General features: G+C 40.6%; 1 protein-coding gene across 7 annotated transcripts in view; it reads left to right on the top strand.

Moving 5' to 3' along the window:
- Positions 1-17,519, top strand: part of TPK1 (thiamin pyrophosphokinase 1) — a 345,650-nt gene extending 328,131 nt beyond the window's left edge. For 5 of the 7 annotated variants that reach the window (XM_065939582.1, XM_065939576.1, XM_065939575.1 and 2 more), the window contains one exon: positions 16,563-17,519. In XM_065939582.1, the coding sequence (XP_065795654.1) occupies positions 16,563-16,681 (119 nt within the window). In that variant the 3' untranslated portion in view covers positions 16,682-17,519. The remainder of the gene's footprint in view (positions 1-16,562) is intronic. The other 2 variants (XM_065939579.1, XM_065939581.1) reach the window with 1 other exon arrangement.
- The last annotated feature ends 1,572 nt before the right edge of the window (positions 17,520-19,091 follow it).

The raw sequence follows: 19,091 nt of genomic DNA, 5'->3' as shown, positions 1-19,091 counted from the left end.
GTAATTATCCTTTGCTACCTCACATATTCTTTTCTTTCTTCACTTTTCTATGCCATTTCCATCTGTTTGATGGACTTAGAATAATCTCTGTTGACATTTGAAGGATAGAAGCAAATGCCACTTTAAAGCTGCTTCCGTGCAGATGAAATGATGATAATACAACAAATTTTCAATACTTTATGGAGAAGTCAAAGCTCTTCATGGACATTAACCCTTTCATCTTCACAACAGCTGTGGTAGAGGTAATCAGGGACAGCTATTACTGGCATTTTGCACATAGATGCTGAGGTCGCCTGAGGAACTTTTAGAAAAAGCCCTAGAATATTACAGTGGGAAGTTCAACCCTATTTTCTTGGTTGGTACTTGAGGCCATGAGCACAGAATGACTTGTCCAGTGTTCTACAGCCGATCAGCAACAAATTGGGATGACCTTTGCTGTATATAGCCAACGTTCTCCCCCTTGTGTGAATGTTTTGGGGGCACACCAGCATCCACAGGTGGCAGGGCAGGGCCCCAGAAGGTGAAGGAAAACGGAGCAAAGTAAATCAGCTCAGAGCAGCCTTTGGACAGACAAATGTCCGCCTCTTTGCATGCACATTTAAATCTGATATGGACTCTTCACACTGAAAAATTTTGGGCCAGTTCTACACAGATCATTCATTTTGCCACCAATAATGAATGTAAACAGGTCACATTTTATGGATTTGGGAGGGCCCTTTTTCTTTCATAAACCCAGAAAGTATTTTTTTTTTTTTTCTAAAAATAGCTATATTTGGCTCTTTAACTGCAATCTGGGGCCTTTGAGAAGAATTTAGTGCATTTAATGAGCTAACACGTTTTCTTTTTAACAAAGAAAAACGATAACTTTTGTTTATTTTGGAGAAGCCTGAGCATTTGAAAGTCCTAATTCTGGGAGGCATTTTTCTAGCTGGCCTAATCAGCCTTGATTCCCCCAAGCAGCAGCATTTCCTTGATCTGTCTTTCGGACAGCCGGCTGTGGAGACAGGACACAGGAAATGTGGGAGATGGGAGAAAAATTGAACATCAGGAGCCTTCTAATGAAGGCTCTAATCCAAGGGCAAGGAGAATGTGTGACTTCTGAGAGATGAAGATAAATGCAGCCACTTTCAAAGAGAATTATAATAGCCCTTCCTTAGTCATTTGAGTTCAAGGAAGGATTAGTTGTCAGGATAGAGAGGTGACCAGTGCTCACCTTGGGAGGAGTCTTACAGATGAGGATTTTGAGAGATAACATCCTGAAAGAAAGGACTTATTATCAGAGCCCTGCATAACAATGAGTAGTAAGTCTCCTCTTATCACTGCCCAGGCGCTGAAAAGTTCTGGGACTGATTCAGGTTAATTTTCAGGTCCCCCTGCATCAATAAGTAAAGGTTGTCCTTGCTGAGCTTCAATAGGTTGACAAAGGAAGGACTCCTTCCCACATAGCAGGCTGATCGCTCTGCATCTCTCTTGCATGCGTGTGTGCTGATTGGCTTCAGTCGTGTCCGACTCTGTGACCACATGGGCTGTAGCCCCCCAGGCCCCTCTGTCCATGGGGATTTTCCTGGCAAGAATACTGGAGCGGGTTGCCATCCCCTCCTCCAGGGGATCTTCCTTACCCAGGGTTTGAACCCGCCTTTTTTATGGCTCTTCCAAGAAGCTGTGATGCAGGTGTCAAAGGCCAGCTGACTTCTTCCTCAATCTGGCATTCATTGTCTTCCATTCAGACTTATTTTAAAGCCCTTCAAATCAGTGAGCATCTGTCTCTTGCTTTGATTCTTATAATGGCATCACTTCAGCTTTGGGGGAATCAAGAGGAACAAGATGAAAACACTTTCCCTCCACAAGTTCTTAGCCTGTTTCCAAAATTTTTGTCCAAATTTTAATATTGGAATTTTAATTTTGAAACATTTCAAACCTAAAGAAAAAATTTAATACCAGCAAAATCTATACTCGTTTTACCCGTATTTACCAGCTGTTAACATTCTCCTGTATTTCCATTTCTGTGTGTGTGTACTTTCTTTCTGAACCAATTCAGATTATGCTGAATACATGATATTTGATCCTTGAAATTCTTCAGCTTGTATATCATAAGATCAAGGATATTTTTTCCTATGAAACAGCAGTGCTTATTATTATCTATTCCAAAAAAATACAGCATTGATAGAATAGTGTTATGCACTCTATACTCATAGACTATAATGTACTCTATAATACACTCTTAATTTTCCCTGTAATGTACTCTTTGTTACTTAGGGGGGAAAAAAACATGCATTGTGTCTAATTGTCATGTCAGTTTAGTCTCTCTTAAAAGTCCAGAAAAATCTCTTTTCCATCTTTCCTGACATGACCGGCTAGCTTGTCAAATGCTTCACAGTCTGCATTACTCTGACACTTTCCCCGTATTTATGTTCAGCTGAAGCCTCTTTGGCAAAAATTATTACAATAAGTGATGTTTTCACCCCAGCATTGTATCGGTAGGCACATAATGTCAGTTTGTCTTTCTACTGGTGATGCTGCGCTTGATTGCTGGTTAAGATGATGTTCACAGGATCTGTCTGCTACCTCCTCTTTTTTTTCAATTAAAAGTACTGCATGGAGTATTACTTGGAGACTGTAAATATCTTGCTCCCCAACATTTTACTCAGTGGTTTTAGCATCCAGTGGCGGTCGTCACCTGAACCGGTTATTACATTGGAAGGTACAAAATGATGCTTTGCTAATAGTCTGCTTCTGTTGGTAACTCCTTTAGTAGTTGACGGTCTTCAGTAAAGAAGAGGTTTTCCTCTCTCCACGTGCCTTTGGAGATTCTTTTTATTACTGAATATATTACTTGTGTTACTCTCAGTATTCTCTGTCTCAGCAGTGTAGGAATGTTCCCTTTGCTCCACACACTGTCTAGCATTTACTGATTGTAGACATTCTGATGATCATTCTGACTTGTATGAGGTGATATCTCATTGTAATTTTGATTTGCATTTCACTAATAATTAGTCATGTGGAGCATCTTTTCATGTGCTTTTTGGCTGTTTGTCTTTGGAGAAATGTCTAATCAGATCCGCTAGCCATTTTTGATTGGGCTGTTTTGTTTTTTTTTAATATTGAGACATTTGGAGATTAATCCCTTGTTAGTCACTTTGTTTGCAAATGTTTTCTGCCATTCTGTGGGTTGTCTTTTTGTTTTGTTTATGGTTTCCTTTGCTGTGCCCAAGTTTTTAGGTTTAATTAGGTCCTGTTTGTAGAATTTTTTTTTTAATTTTTATTAGGAGGTGGATCTAGAGATATTGCTGTGATTTATGTCAGAGAGTGCTCTGCCTATGTTCTCCTCTAAGAATTTATTAGTATCTAGTCTTACATTTAGGTTTATTAAGGGAAAAGCAAGTAGCATGGGGGCTGCTGGCAAGCAGGTTATAGGAGAGGAATTAGACAATGAAGGCCATTGTCAGGCATTGAAGACAACTGTCAGGCCATTACGTGTAGGGTCGGGGGCAGGAAGGTTAAAGGCAACTGGAGCCCCTCAGTATTCTTTCACCAGAGAGAGCTGTGATCAGACAAGGCATTTAGAGGAGTGGGAAGGAGAGGTGATGATTTGGAGTAAGTGGTACAATTAGAGGACTATCTGCCACATGTCCAAGAAGGAGTCACAATATTCCTTACGGGATGTGGTTTATATTCTACTAGGGCATCCCAGGTGGCACTAGCGGTAAAGAATCCTCTGGTCACACCTCCCAGAAAATTGGAAATAAAAGCAAAAATAAACAAATGGGGCCTAATGAAACTTAAAAGCTTTTGCACAACAAAGGAAACTATAAGCAAGGTGAAAAGACAGCCCTCAGAATGGGAGAAAATAGTAGCAAACGAAGCAACAGACAAAGGATTAATCTCAAAAATACACAAGCAACTCCTGCAGCTCAAATCCAGAAAAATAAATGACCCAATCAAAAAATGGGCCAAAGAACTAAACAGACAGTTCTCCAAAGAAGACATACAGATGGCTAACAAACACATGAAAAGATGCTCAACATCACTCATTATCAGAGAAATGCAAATCAAAACCACAACGAGGTACCATTACACGCCAGTCAGGATGGCTGCTATCCAAAAGTCTACAAGCAATAAATGCTGGAGAGGGTGTGGAGAAAAGGGAACCCTCTTACACTGTTGCTGGGAATGCAAACTAGTACAGCCACTATGGAAAACAGTGTGGAGATTCCTTAAAAAGCTGGAAATAGAACTGCCATATGACCCAGCAATCCCACTTCTGGGCATACACACCAAGGAAACCAGATCTGAAAGGGACACGTGCACCCCAATGTTCATCGCAGCACTGTTTATAATAACCAGGACATGGAAGCAACCTAGATGCCCATCAGCAGATGAATGGATAAGGAAGCTATGGTACATATACACCCTGGAATATTACTCAGCCGTTAAAAAGAATTCATTTGAATCAGTTCTAATGAGGTGGATGAAACTGGAGCCCATTATACAGAGTGAAGTAAACCAGAAAGATAAACACCAATACAGTATACTAATGCATATATATGGAATTTAAAAAGATGGTAATGATAACCCTATATGCAAGACAGAAAAAGAGACACAGATGTACAGAACAGACTTTTGGACTCTGTGGGAGAAGGCGAGAGTGGGATGTTCTGAGAGAATAGCATTGAAACAAGTATACTTTCAAGGGTGAATCAGATCACCAGCCCAGGTTGGATGCAAGAGACAAGTGCTCAGGGCTGGTGCACTGGGAAGACCCAGAGGGATGGGATGGGGAGGGAGGCAGGAGTGGGGATCGGGATGGGGAACACATGTAAATCCATGGCTGATTCATGTCAATGTATGGCAAAAACCACTACAATACTGTAAAGTAATTAGCCTCCAACTAATAAAAATAAATGAAAAAGAAAAAGAATCCTCGGGTCAGTACAGGAGATGCAGGTTTGATCCCTGGGTCTGGAAGATCCACTGGAGTTCAAAATGGCAACCCATTCTAGTGTTCTTGCCTGGAAAATTCCATGGGTAGAGGAGCCTGGTGGGCTATAGTCCATGGGGCCACAAAGAGTTGGACACAACCGAGTGACTACACACACACACATACACATACATTCTGCTGCTGATTTTAAGTTAGGCTTGCATTTTCAGTTTGTTTTTCATTTCTGCTACATATTTTTAAACCTTCATCCCGAAGGGCAGAAGACTCAGTCTTTCTCACTGCTGAGCATATGCCAAGTATCTGAGTATTTCTTGATTCATTCCTATAATAAGAGGAAGTCATTTCAAATGGATTTGATATGCTTACTTTGAATGTAAAAGTCCCTTTATGCAGGTGAAATGAAAATCAGTATTCGTATAATTAATCCAAAAGACAATGTTCCTCTGGAAAAACAGATAATTTAATCTTAAGTATGGTTTCTGTTTAAATAACCTAGAGCTGTACTGTCTAATCAATATGGTAACCACTAGCTACCTTTGGCTCTTGAACACTTCAAATGTGACTTGTCCAAATTAAGATATGCTGTAAGTGTAAATATAATACATACCAGATTTCAGAGACTTAATATGATAAAGTAAAAAATCTCAATAATTATTTTTTATGTTGGTGACGTATTAAAATGATAATTTGTTTGTATATTGAATTAAATGCATGTAAAATAGCCAACTTTCACCACTTTTATCAACATAGTATTGGAAGTCCTAGCCAGAACAATTAGGCAAGAAAAAGAAATAAAAGGCATCTAAATTGGAAAAGAAAAAGTGAAATTGTTACTATTTGCAAATTACATGACATTGCATAGAGAAAACCCTAACAACTTCACCAAAAACCTGTTAGAACCAATAAGTGAATTCAGTGAAGTTGTAGGATACAAAAAAATCAATACAAACATTTGTTGTACTTCAATATACTAATAATGAATTATCAGAAAGAGGAACTAAAAAAATTTCATTTACAATTTCATCGAAAATAATACCTACATATTAAATGCCTAAATAAATTTAACCCAGGAGGTGAAGGATCTCCACACTGAAAACTGTAAGACATAGTTAGAAGAAATTGAATAAGACTAAAATAAATGGAAGGTCACGACAGAGGAGGAGATGGTTGGATGGCATCACCAACCCAATAGACATGAGTTTGAGCTAGCTCCGGGAGATGGTGAAGGACAGGGAAGCCTGGCGTGCTGCAGTCCATGGGGCTCACAAAGAGTCAGACAGGACTGAGTGATGAACAACAGCAACAAAATAAATGGAAAGACGTCCCATTACTAGAATTATTATTGTTAAAATGTCGATACTACTCAGAATAATCTGCAGATTCATTGCAGTCCCTATCAAAATTCCAGGGGCATTTTTCACAGCCATAGAACAAACAATTGTATAATTTCTATGGAACCACAAAAGACCACCAATTGCCAGAGCAGTCTTAACATAGCCAGGGCATCATGTTTCCTGATCTATATAACAAAGCTATAATAATCGAACAGTATGATACTAGCATAAAAGAAGACACACAGATCAGTGGACCCAAACAGCCCCAGAAATAAACCCATGCAAATATGGTCAACTAATTTTTGACAATAAAGCCAAGAATACAATGGAGAAAGAAATGCTATAGGGAAAAGTAGATGGCCACATGTAAAAGAATGAAACTGGACCTCTCTCTTACACCATACATAAAAATGAACTGAAAATGGATTAAAGGTTTTAACATAAGACCTGAACCCATAAAACTCCAAGACAAAAATATACAGAAAAAGTGCCTTGTCATTTACTTGGCAGTGATTTTTTTGGGATTTGACACCAGAAGCAAAGATAACAGAAGCAAAAAATAACAAATAAATGGGACTATACTAAACTATGAAAAGCCTCTGTGCAGGAAAGGAAGCCATCTTCTGCAGAGGAAACCATTAACAAAATGAAAACTCAACCTACTAAAAGGGAGAAAATATTTGCCAATCATAGATACGGTACTAATGTCTAAAATATATAAAGAACTCATACAACTCAATAGTAAAAATCCAAGCAATCCAATTAAAAAATGGGCAGGAGATCTGAAAAGCTTTTTTTCCATAGGAGACATACATACAGGTGGCCAACTGGTACATGAGAATGTTCTCAGCCTCACTAATCATCAGGGAAATGCAAATCAAAGCCACAGTCAGTTATATTCACCTCACACCTGTTGGACTTCTCTTCTTATCAAAAAAGATAGCAAGTGTTGCTGAGGCTGTAGAGAAAAGGGAACCCTTATGCGTTGTGGTGAAAATGTAAATTGGTGCAGCCACTATGGGAAAGAGTATTGAGGTTCCTCAAAAGATTGAGAAGAGAACTTTTATCTAACCCAGCAGTCCCATTTCTGGGTATTTAATCCAAAGAAAAGGAAAACACCAACTTGAAAGGCTGTCTTTGCCCTCATGTTCACTGCAACATTATTTGCAATAGTCAAGGCATGGAAACAACTTTAAGGACTTTGTGTCTGTCAATGGATAAATGGAGAAAGAAAATGTGAGATTTTATACACACACAGAGGAATATTATTCAGCTATAAAAAGAAGGAAATCTTGCCATTTGTAGCAACATGGATGGACCTTGAGGGCATTATGCTAAGTGAAATACATCAGACAGAGAAAGAAATACAGGGTGATCTGATTTATGTGTGGAATCTAAAATATTCAATAAAAACCAGTCTTATAGATACAAAGAACACACTAGTGATTGCCAGAAGTGGTGGGGGGGGGGGGGTGAAAGGATGGGAGAAGTGTGTGAAAGTGATCGTAAGTCATGGGGATGTGATAATATAGCATAGTGACTACAGTTAATAATGCATAGTGAGTTGAATATTTGAAACTTGCTAAGAGAGTAGAAGTTTCATGTACTCTACACATCAAAACTAGAAACAGTCTGACTTTCTGCCTTCAAAAAAATGAAAAAGCAATATATCAATTTTTGAAAATTTCAAGAACCACCATAATATAAATGCTATTTTATAACAGCAAAATATAAATGCTGTTTTAATAATAATACTCCTACTCAGAGTTCCTATTATAAAATGTAAATTAGCAATTTTAAAGAGAGTCTGTCTCACCTATATACATAAAGACATTTTTAAAATCTGTAGTTCAAAAAATTAAAAGTGTAAAGACCAATCACAGAGAATTGGTTTTAGAGGCAGATGGTTTGCTTTTCTGCTAACGAAACCTGAGTGACATTTTCTTAATGTACAGCCATTACTCTAAATAGGCTGAGCATCTTCAGAGAATAATTGATGGATATAGAGCATACAGTGGTTCCATTATGTCTGAAATAGTTAATGATGTCCAGTAAGTCTAATTAACTCCTAGCTAGAACTTAACCTAATATTCCAGAATGGTAGGGAACCTAGAGATTCATCATAATAGGTTCATTAAACATGTGTCTGTATGGAAGAGACAATATTCCTTTAAGTCTTGAAAGTGGTTTTATGGGTCTCACTAAGTCATCCACTTACCCTGCTTTGTCAGCCTGCTGACAGTTCTGCAGTTCAGGAAAACAGACCAGCATCACTTCTTTTTTTAAGAGCTCTTCAAAGTATTGCTTTAACCTCCCTTAGTAACATGTGTCTAACAACTTTTATGATCATCACAGCCTGTGGATTTAACCTCTTGAGCTTCATTCTCCTCATCTGTAAATTGCAGATAAAAACCTGCTATACCTTGAACACAGTAAGTGGTCCAATAACGTCCTGAATGAAGGAGAATTACTCCATCCGAAATACCACTTCTTTGCCAAGCATCTCCCAGACAACACTTGTTCACTTCCTTTTCTTTTACTCCCTCAGTTTTATTGGATTTTAGATATGTTTGCATTACTTTTTTAATAATTTCTTAAACTTACAGATTTTGGGGAAGTCAGGCTTCTGGGGGATGGGAGTCTGTGGCCTCCCATTAGAATATATAACCCATTTTGGCTCCAACCTCATTAGCTCCTGCCTCACGCTTCCACCCCATCTCCTGAATCAGACTATATACACATCTTTACCTTTTACTAAAATGTAAAGTACTTGAAGGCATATGCATTCACGTCTGTATCCTTAGTGCGAGCACAGGGTCTATAACCTTCATAATTACAAGTCAAACACATAAGTTTATACATGTATGTAGATGACACCTGAAACTATTTTAAGTACCACACATAACCTAGCATGGCAGAATTTATCTCATTCTGTCTATCAGCTGGCTATAAAATAGTAACTGAATTAAGGCATTTGCTAAATGTTCAAATTATGACATCTCTCTCTCTTTTTTTTTTTTTCATTTTAAGAGACTGTTAAGGTAGGAGAGGAAATTCTGATCTTATTGGCAGAGTAACAGGAGAAAGCAAAAGGGATGAAAATTTCTTGAATATTTATTATGTGTTAGAATTTTGACTATAATCTATACAGCTTCTCTATGAGGTAGACATGATTATCCACACTTTGCATATGAGGAAACTGAAGTTGGAAAGTTAAATAACCAAGTTCATAGAACTAGAGAGTGGGAGAGCCAAGGTTTAATCCTAGGTCTGACCTACTAACATTATGAAGGGGCTCATACGTTTTGACAGCGAGATGCCTCCCTGGTGGCATCTAAGCAGAACAGTCACACAGATGCAGAGGGATCAAGTGCTTCCTGTTCTTGCTTTCCTATGCTTGAGTGCATCAGAGGCCTCCAAAGGACTCCTTTACACACTGTCACCCACTTCAGAGGGGCTTCCCCAAGTGGCTCAGCGGTAAAGAATCAGCCTACAATGCAAGAGATGCGGGTTTGATCCCTGGGGCAACCCACTCCAGTATTCTGGCCTGGAGAATCCAATGGACAGAGGAACCTGACGGGCTACAGTCCATAGGGTTGCAAAGAGTTGGACGTGATTAAAGTGACTAGCACACACTTACTCACCCACTTCAGAAGAACACAGCCTCACTCTGTTACTTATAGAAGTAAGGTGGGCTGGAATCCAGGGCAAATGGCCCTCCTTCCCTCCAGCTGACAGGAAGAGAGCTGAATATTTGAATTCTGCCAATGTGCCAACCTCGGCTTTGCAGTCTTTAGTCTTTCCAGCTTTGGAGAAAAGCTGTGGGACATCACTGAGAGCAAAAGAATATTAAGTGCCTAGTTCTCATCCTTTGCTCTGGGAGAGAAAAGTTTGAGATAATGGATGAAAATTTTAATGTTTCTCATATTTTTAAGTTCTATTTCTCTAAAACATGAAAGTCTCAAAAAGTCAGACTATGAAAACCTCAAAGTCAGACTATGCCTCTGTTTTCCATAATATAATTCACATTAAATTTCATTGGGAGAGGAATTTAACCAGTCCTCACAAGCCAATATTCTTATTATCATTAGACTACGGTTTTTCCTTAAAACAATTGACAGTGATGTCTTTGAAGCAAATAGATAAGACACAACTTTTATATTCAAACAAAGCAAGCAATTTTAGGTTATGTTTATCACACATTATGTTGTTGCTTATGGTTTCAAATATAGCTATCACTTTTATTTTTTGTCTACAGTTAAAAACAGACTGACTGGTTGTCTTAGAACAACTATGTTTAGGTCCTCTATGCTCTGTACAAACAAAAATGGGAAAAATTTTGAATTTGAATGTTTTAAATGTTGAATTGAAATTAAATGTTCAGCCAGCCAGTCTTCTGGGGTAGAAATGAAAAAGTAGCCTGTGAAGGAGTGACGTCATGAGGATGGAAACATAGGTCATTCCCCACTTTGGTCGCCTTCACAGGAAGCCCTAACAACGGTCCACAGACAGGACACTGTTGTGACAATCCTAGAATGCAGGGTCAGGCTGAACCATCCTCTCGCACATGGGAAACTGTGGCGCCCGTCCTGCAGCCCCACATACAGTGGTACTTGAGCAGAGAACAGAACCCGTGGGTCTCACCACCTGCCCTGCAAAACCAGCAACTGTGTCTGGCCGGAGAATCTGGTGCACAATTTAGGTCCTTAAACAGTGGGCTGTGCTGACTCCGGGGTCCATTCGGCTGTCCTGGTCAAGCAGGCAAGCTAATTCATAACCATAGCTGCTAACAAGTACAGTACCTAGTCCTGACCATCCAGGCAGCCCGACCAGAGAACCCAGGCAACCACAGAACCCCCTCCAAAAGCCTTAGCAAGAGAACCAAGCCAGCAGTCCTGTCCAGCCATCATATACACCCTGCAACTTCAGAGCTCAGGCAGTGGCCTTGCCCACAAAGACCACCCTGATGGCAAGCCCCACCTGCCCAAGGGGTCTACCAGCTCACATCTCCACAATCCCAAGCTGAGCTGACTGGAAGGACTGTCTCTGCCAAATGTAACCTGTTAAGTCTAGAAGAGACTGTTTGCTCACATGTGCAGATACCAATGTAAGAAATCAGGGATCAGGAAAAATCAGGTGAACATAATAGTACCAGTGGAATCTATTATAATAAAATGCCAATAAAGGACCCTGAAGAAATGGAAATCCACAAAATTCAAAGAATTCAGAATGATCCTCTTTAGTGAACTATAAGAAGACAGATAACTTAATGAAATCAGGGGGGAAAAAAACTGCATGAACAAAATGAGAGCAACAAAAAATAGGAACCATCAAAAATAAACCATACAGAAGTCCTCGATCTAAAGAATATAATGACTGAGCTCGAAAAATTCAGTAGAGAGCTTTAAAAGCAGAACTGACCATGCAGTAGAAAGAAGCAATGACAGGGCATTTGAAATTATCCCCTCAGAGGAAAAGAGCTGAAGAAAGCCTGGGTGACTGACAGGACACTGTCAGGAGAAATGACGTCTGTGTTACGTGCACCCAGGAGGATACAGGGGCGGAAAATACACAAAAGCTGTGTGTGTTGTGCTCAGCTGCTCAGTCAAGTCCGGCTGTTTGCACACCCACGGACTGTAGCCCACCAGGCTCCTCTGTCCATGGGGGTTCTCCAGGCCGGAATACCGAAGTGAGTTGCCATGCCCTCCTCCAGGGGATATCCCAACCCAGGGATCACACCCAGGTCTCCCACACTGCACGCAGATTCTTTACCATCTGAGCCACCAGGGAAGCCCATAGAAAGCAATACTTGCTGAAAAAGAAGGAAAGAAATGGACATTTAGATTCATGAGGCCCAAAGGACACCAAATATCAGCAGAGTGACCCAAATAAGCCTTTTCTGTTGTTGACCTTTAGAACTTTCAAAGCTGCATGAGAAAGCAACACATTACATTTAAGGGAATTCCCATAACAGGCAGATTTCTCAAAAGAAATTTTTCAGGCCAGGAGAGAATGGGATAATATATTCAAAATATTGGAAGAAAAAAATCTGTCAACAATTCTATACCTGGCAAAGCTGTCCTTCAGAAATGAAGGCATAATTGCCTGAACAAACAGAAGCTGAATGAGTTTATCACCACTAGGCCTGCCTTACAAGAAATGCTAAAGGGAGTTCTTCACACAGAAATAAAATAATGCTCATTTACATCATAAAATCAGATGAACACAGGTATATAACTTCCCGGTATTGGTAAATAATCAAAGTCAGATTATTTAATATGGTAATAGTGGCACATAATTCTCTTACAGCTCTGGTTTAAAAGTTTTTTAAAAATGTTAAGCCATAACTTCTATAGTTGTTACTGTATACACAATACAAAAATGTAGATTGTAACAGAGGAAGAAGTAAATTGTAATTGCAGAAATGCTATTGAAGTTAAGTTGTCATCAGCTTAAAATAGGATATCATAATTGTAAGATGGTTTATATAAGGCTCATGGTAACCACAGAGGAAAAACTTGTTATACAAAAGATCATGAAAAAGTGAAAGTACACCAGTACAGTAAGTCATCATCACAAAAAAAGGCAGCAGGATAAGCAGCAAGGAACATTGGAGCTACAAAACAGCAAAATAACAAAATGGCAGTGGTAAGTCCTCCAGCAATAATTACTTTAACCATAAGGGATAAAATTCTTCAAAGACACAGAATTGGCTGACTGACTTAAAAAGCAAAATAAAAAAAATATACTGCCTGCAAAAAGGTTCACTTTAAAGACACAGACTGAGACTGAAAGGATGGAAAAAGGTATTTCAAGCAAATGATAACCAAGAAAAGAAAGGTAGCATTGCTGCCCCCAAATTTGGCTTTTTCTACCCACTGAAGGCAAATAAACAATACGGAGACAGGTGTCTTTAATTCTCAGCAGGCGGAGAGGGGAACACAGTAGGCTTTTCCCTCAAGAAATGTGCTTCCCGCTCCATGAGGAATCTAGGGGCTTACATAAGATGAAGGCTTGCCGTCAGGAGTCGGTGATGAGGAACAAAGGTACTTGGATCTTGTCTTCTTCCTCTTGCATTGTTTCAAAACCAGTCATAGACCGGTGTCAGTAACCCAGTAACTGAGTCTGACGATTCTGTGGCTCTGCAGCCTTCTTTCTGATGGGTAACTACAAGACAAGAGACTGCTCTGAAGATGAACACCAGTTACAGGCTGTATTTGGCATATAGGTGTGAAATGTACAGCTCATACAGAGTCAGGGGACAGAAAAGCAAACTTAGTCATAGACATTCAGAGTTAGGAGCAGTTAAAGTGAAAACAAAAAACTACGAATGTTCAGGCCTTGCTCACTGTTCTGTTTATCTTCTTTGTTCTCAAGAAAGGGAAAGAATAAAACTTAATTCCTCTTTTTTCCTTTCCACTGCAACAGTAGCCATACTCATATCAGGAAAAACAGACACTAAGCTAATTCCCTTTGAGCTATTTAAAATCCTAAAAGATGATGTTGTACAAGTGCTGCACTCAATATGCCAGCAAATTTGGACAATTCAGCAGGGGCCACAGGACTGGAAAAGATCAGTTTTCATTCCAGTCCCAAAGAAAGGCAATACCAAAGAATGCTCAAACAACCGCACAATTGCACACATCTCACATGCTGGCAAACTAATGCTCAAAATTCTCCAAGCCAGGCTTCAATAGTACATGAACCGTGAACTTCCAGATGTTCAAGCTGGATTTAGAAAAAGCAGAGGAACTAGAGATCAATTGCCAACATCCATTGGATCATTGAAAAAGCAAGAGAGTTCCAGAAAAACTTCTGCTTTATTGACTACGCCAAAGCCTTTAACTGTGTGGATCACAACAAACTGTGGAAAATTCTTCAAGAGATGGGAATACCAGACCACCTGACCGGCCTCTTGAGAAATCTGTATGCAGGTCAAGAAACTACAGTTAGAACTAGACAGACTGGTTCCAAATCAGGAAAGGAGTACATCAAGGCTGTATATTGTCACTTGATTATTTAACTCATATGCAGAGTTCAGTTCGGTCGCTCAGTCGTGTCCGACTCTTTGCGACCCCATGAACTGCAGCATGCCAGGCCTCCCTGTCCATCATCAACTCCCGGAGTTCACCCAAACCCATGTCCATTGAGCCAGTGATGCCATCCAACTGTCTCATCCTCTGTCGTCCCCTTCTCCTCCTGCCCTCAATCTTTCCCAGCATCAGGGTCTTTTCAAATGAGTCAGCACTTCTCATCAGGTGGCCAAAGTACTGGAGTTTCAGCTTCAACATCAGTCCTTCCAATGAATATTCAGGACTGATTTCCTTTAGGATGGACTGATTGCATCTCCTTGCAGTCCAAGGGACTCTCAAGAGTCTTCTCCAACACCATAGTTCAAAAGCATCAATTTTTCAGTGCTCAGCTTTCTTCACAGTCCAACTCTCACATCCATGCATGGCCACTGGAAAAACCATAGCCTTGACCAAACGGACCTTTGCTGGCAAAGTAATGTCTCTGCTTTTTAATATGCTATCTAGGTTGGTCATAACTGTCCTTCCAAGGAGTAAGCATCTTTTAATTTCATGGGTGCAGTCACCATCTGCAGTGATTTTGGAGCCCAAAAAAATAAAGTCTGACACTGTTTCCACTGTCTCCCCATGTATTTCCCATGAAGTGATGGGACCAGATGCCATGATCTTAGTTTTCTGAATGTTGAGCTTTAAACCAACTTTTTCACTCTCCTCTTTCACTTTCATCAAGAGGCTCTTTAGTTCTTCTTCACTTTCTGCCATAAGGGTGGTGTCATCTGCATTCTGAGGTTATTGATATTTCTCCCGGCAATCTTGATTCCAGCTTGTGCTTCACCCCGCCCAGCATTTCTCATGATGTCCTCTGCATATAAGTTAAATAAGCAGGGTGACAATATACAGCCTTGATGTACTGCTTTTCCTATTTGGAACCAGTCTGTTGGTCCATGTCCAGTTCTAACTGTTGCTTCCTGACCTGCAAACAGGTTTCTCAAGAGGCAGGTCAGGTGGTCTGGTATGCCCATCTCTCTCAGAATTTCCCACAGTGTATTACCGGAGAGGCAAGAGCACTGACTTGCCTCTCAGGGCCGCAGTCACAGGAGGCTGACTCTGCACTCCTGCAGTTTCCCTTTCTAACTTCCTGTTTGCATAGTAAACGTGTTGACAGCTATGAAAAAGAAATAGTTTGACTTTTAATAAGTAAACTGTGTGAACGGGTAATACTGATGATATATTATCCTATAATACTGTTTCTGAATTTTTAAATCGCCTTTTCAAGATTTCCTCAGAAAGATAACAGGCTCCCTCTAGCGGGCAGTGACCATTATAATTGAATTATTTTATTTACTTCAAAGCTGTGTAACTTCATAGTTGCACTATGTTGAAAGGAAAAGAGGCCTTTTCTAGCTCCGGACATTTGTTTATTTCTCTGCGTAACATTTATTTTTCCCTTTCTGATTTCTTCTGATGATATCAGGGCATGGTGATAGGACAGTCATGATTTAAAGTCATGTCGATAATGTGAATTGCTCTTTTATAAGCAAAGAGAAATGAGGTTACCAATGGATTCCTACATGTTAACTTCAGCAAACTTTTGTTAGGAAATATATATATATACTTGTGTACAGATTTATGTAATTTATAAATATATACATTTTAATAATACAACTTAAGTACAAAACCTTTATTTTGACAATTAAGTAATGACCTGAAAGTCTGCTTTTTGACCTCTGAGTTCCGAGTAATTTTACAGAAAGTGAGCCTTGTTCACACTGGCTTCTCTTTTTTTATGAGGAAAAAATGACCAAAATCCTATAGTGTTTTTTTTTAAGTAATTAGCTTTCTGTCCAATATCATTTATACTCTTAACTAAAACTGCCTTTTTATAGACCTTAATTAAATATTAAAATGTTAATTCTGAATTATCAAAAAAATTAAAATTGCACCCAGGCAAGGAAGTAAGTAACCTATTACAGAAATGGATGTTGGTTTTACAATTGGTAAAGAAGAAAAAGAAAACACTTAACTGAAATTTAGTGTTGAGACTGACAAATACCCCAAACGGATAAATAACCTGTAGCCAACTCTAGGAGGAGTGGTCACAGCAAGTTACAGAAACTTTCAGCTTTAGAGTCTCACTTATAGATCATCTGTTAATTCCAAGTGTGTGCTTAATTGCGTTTTGGTAATTCTCAACAAAGTCATTCTACACTGGAGGGATGTTGGCTGTCACCAAACCTTTGTTTTCTTATGTTCTCACAGCACATCAGATGCTTGGTTTTGGAACACTAGTGAGCACTTCCAACACCTACGACGGATCCGGTGTTGTGACTGTGGAGACCGACCGTCCCCTGCTGTGGACCATGGCCATCAGAAACTGACCAGTCCCGACCTCCGTCGCTGTGCCTCTGACATACCTCGTTTGCCAACAACATCATGCTCAAGAAGAACTGTCCACCTTGGCTGGCAGGACTCGAAACCTGTCCCCTGGGAAGCCCGCTAGTTTTAAAGACTGTCATGTTTTGATCATTCAGGTAACACTATAAATGACAAATTTCAGTTTTACTGTGACAGGGGTGGGGGGGAATCATTATTTGTTAAAGTAAATATGCTCTATTAGATTCAGTTGGAAAGTTAACGTGGATCATCTCACTCTAAAATTCAGTCCTGATTACTCATTAATCATGCCATGTACCCCCAGAAAACAGTTTGTAATTTTGAAGCTGAGGAAGCTCTGAAGTTCCGTAGTGTCCGGCACATGGGCCTCCTCCTGTCGATCCTTAGATGCTTGCTTCTGTCTAATAATAACATTAGCTTTCTCAGTCATGTGGATTCCCTCTCACTGAAAAAATAACTCCTTCTAGCTTGGGATGCTAGAACCGCACCATTTGATTCTGACCTTAACAGTTTGGGGTATTATCTTTTAATGATAAATAAAAAATCACTAACCTGATTAATACAATTTAAAACAAGTAGAACCTACCCAGCTGCTTTATGTAATGCAAACTCAGTGTTGCTGTAAAGAAAGAGACCAGCCTCTCTCTCCTCTCTGGTGCTACGACAGAGTGAGGGTTGTGTTGTGAGTGGAGAATGAAAGTGGGACCCCTTGAACTAGCATGCAGTTGTGCATAGTTAATCATTAGAGATCATTTTTAAATTATTTATGCAAATACATGTGAAACTGAATCCAGATGTGAAATAAAAATATTTAGTTACCAACGTGCCTGTCTGTGGTCAATTTTTCAAGACGATAGTCCATTTTCTCACCTGTATTTTAAGATGACCAAGCTTTCTTAATCAATGTTACATACCGCTCCTCCCCCCCCCCCCCAAAAAAAAAACTGCTCAAAGGTTGATTCACAGCTGCAGTCCTTCACACACCTGATTTTCGAAGGTAACCCGGGGTGGTGGTGAATTCTTTCTCTAGCCGCCACGGAAGTTACTTTCTAGCGCCCCCGTGCTACGTGTTCACACTTAAATCTCTCTGGACCGGTTGCCCCATCTATAACGTGAGGATTCTAGGTAGCACCTGTCTACCTTGCCAGACTTGGGGAAGAAGGGACAGGTTAAACTGCTTTCAAAGATCGTTGCACATGCTAGAGAAAAAAGAAGCAGCAGAGGAAAGGAACTAGTTCCACGGTAGAGAAAGTGCAGAAAACTGGCGAGGAAGCCCTCTAGGGAAGCAGAAGGGACCAGAGCACGGGCGTGAGCGCTCGCACAGGTGGGGCCGCGGTGGGAGAGCCGGTTCCCAACCTTCTGCCTCCTCTCCGCACAAAGGCAGAGCCCAGGGCTCCGGCCTCTGTACAGACCCCCGCCCACCGCAGAGGCAGCGAGGGCATGGGATACAAAGCAAACCTACCAGAAGGGAGGGAGTCGGGGTGGGGGGGATAAACTGGGAGTTGGGGATTAACAGATGCACGGTGCTATATACTTATAAAATAACAAGGACCTACTTTAGAGCCCAGGGAACTGTATTTCAATATCCTGTAATGACCTATAACGGACAAGAATCTAGAAAAGAAATACACATGAAACTGAAGCAGGATGCCTGAAACACGGAATCCGCTACTCAGCTATACCCTGTCCCGTGCGTGCACGCTCAGTCGTGTCCGACTCTCACGACCCTATGAACTGTGTAGCCCGCCAGGCTCCTCCGTTCGTGGGACTCTCCAGGCAAGAGGACCGGAGTAGGTTGCCATTTCCTTCTCTAGGGGATCTGCCTGACCCAGAGATCGAACCCACGTCTTTTGCATCTCCAGGTGGATTCTGTACCACTGAGCCACCAGGCAAGCCCATACTTCCTACTTCAATTTAAAAAGCTTAAAAAAAAAGAAAGCTCAGTCAAGCACCAACTCCTTCGTTGACTCATGTAACTGAGAGCCACCACCAGGAAGGTGGAGGAGGAAATGGCAACCCACTCAGCACTCTGCCTGAAGAATCCATGGACCGAGGAGCCTGGCCGGCTGTAGTCCATGGGATCGCAGAGTCGGACACGACTGAGTGAAAACGCAAGACCCGCCGACCACTGCGCTAGACGGTGCCTGCCCGAAAGGACGACACCAAAAGCGGGGAGGAGCAGTGGGACAGGGCCTGAGCTTCCCAGCACTGGTTACTGATTTCTGGTTCACTGGCCGTTCCAGGCTCAGCTGTCATCTACTCATTACTAAAGATGTATTCACAGCCTATGAAATATGAACGTATGTCCACTGTTCCAAGATTTTCCTGCAAGAGACTCGTGCCCTATGTACCCTGAAAATCTTGCCAGTGATAGTAAGTGGACGCTTGGCAAGA

The sequence above is a fragment of the Muntiacus reevesi genome, chromosome 6 (genome assembly GCF_963930625.1).
Source record: "Muntiacus reevesi chromosome 6, mMunRee1.1, whole genome shotgun sequence".
NCBI classification, from domain to species: Eukaryota; Metazoa; Chordata; class Mammalia; order Artiodactyla; family Cervidae; genus Muntiacus; species Muntiacus reevesi.
This window is presented reverse-complemented; position numbering and strand designations above follow the sequence as displayed.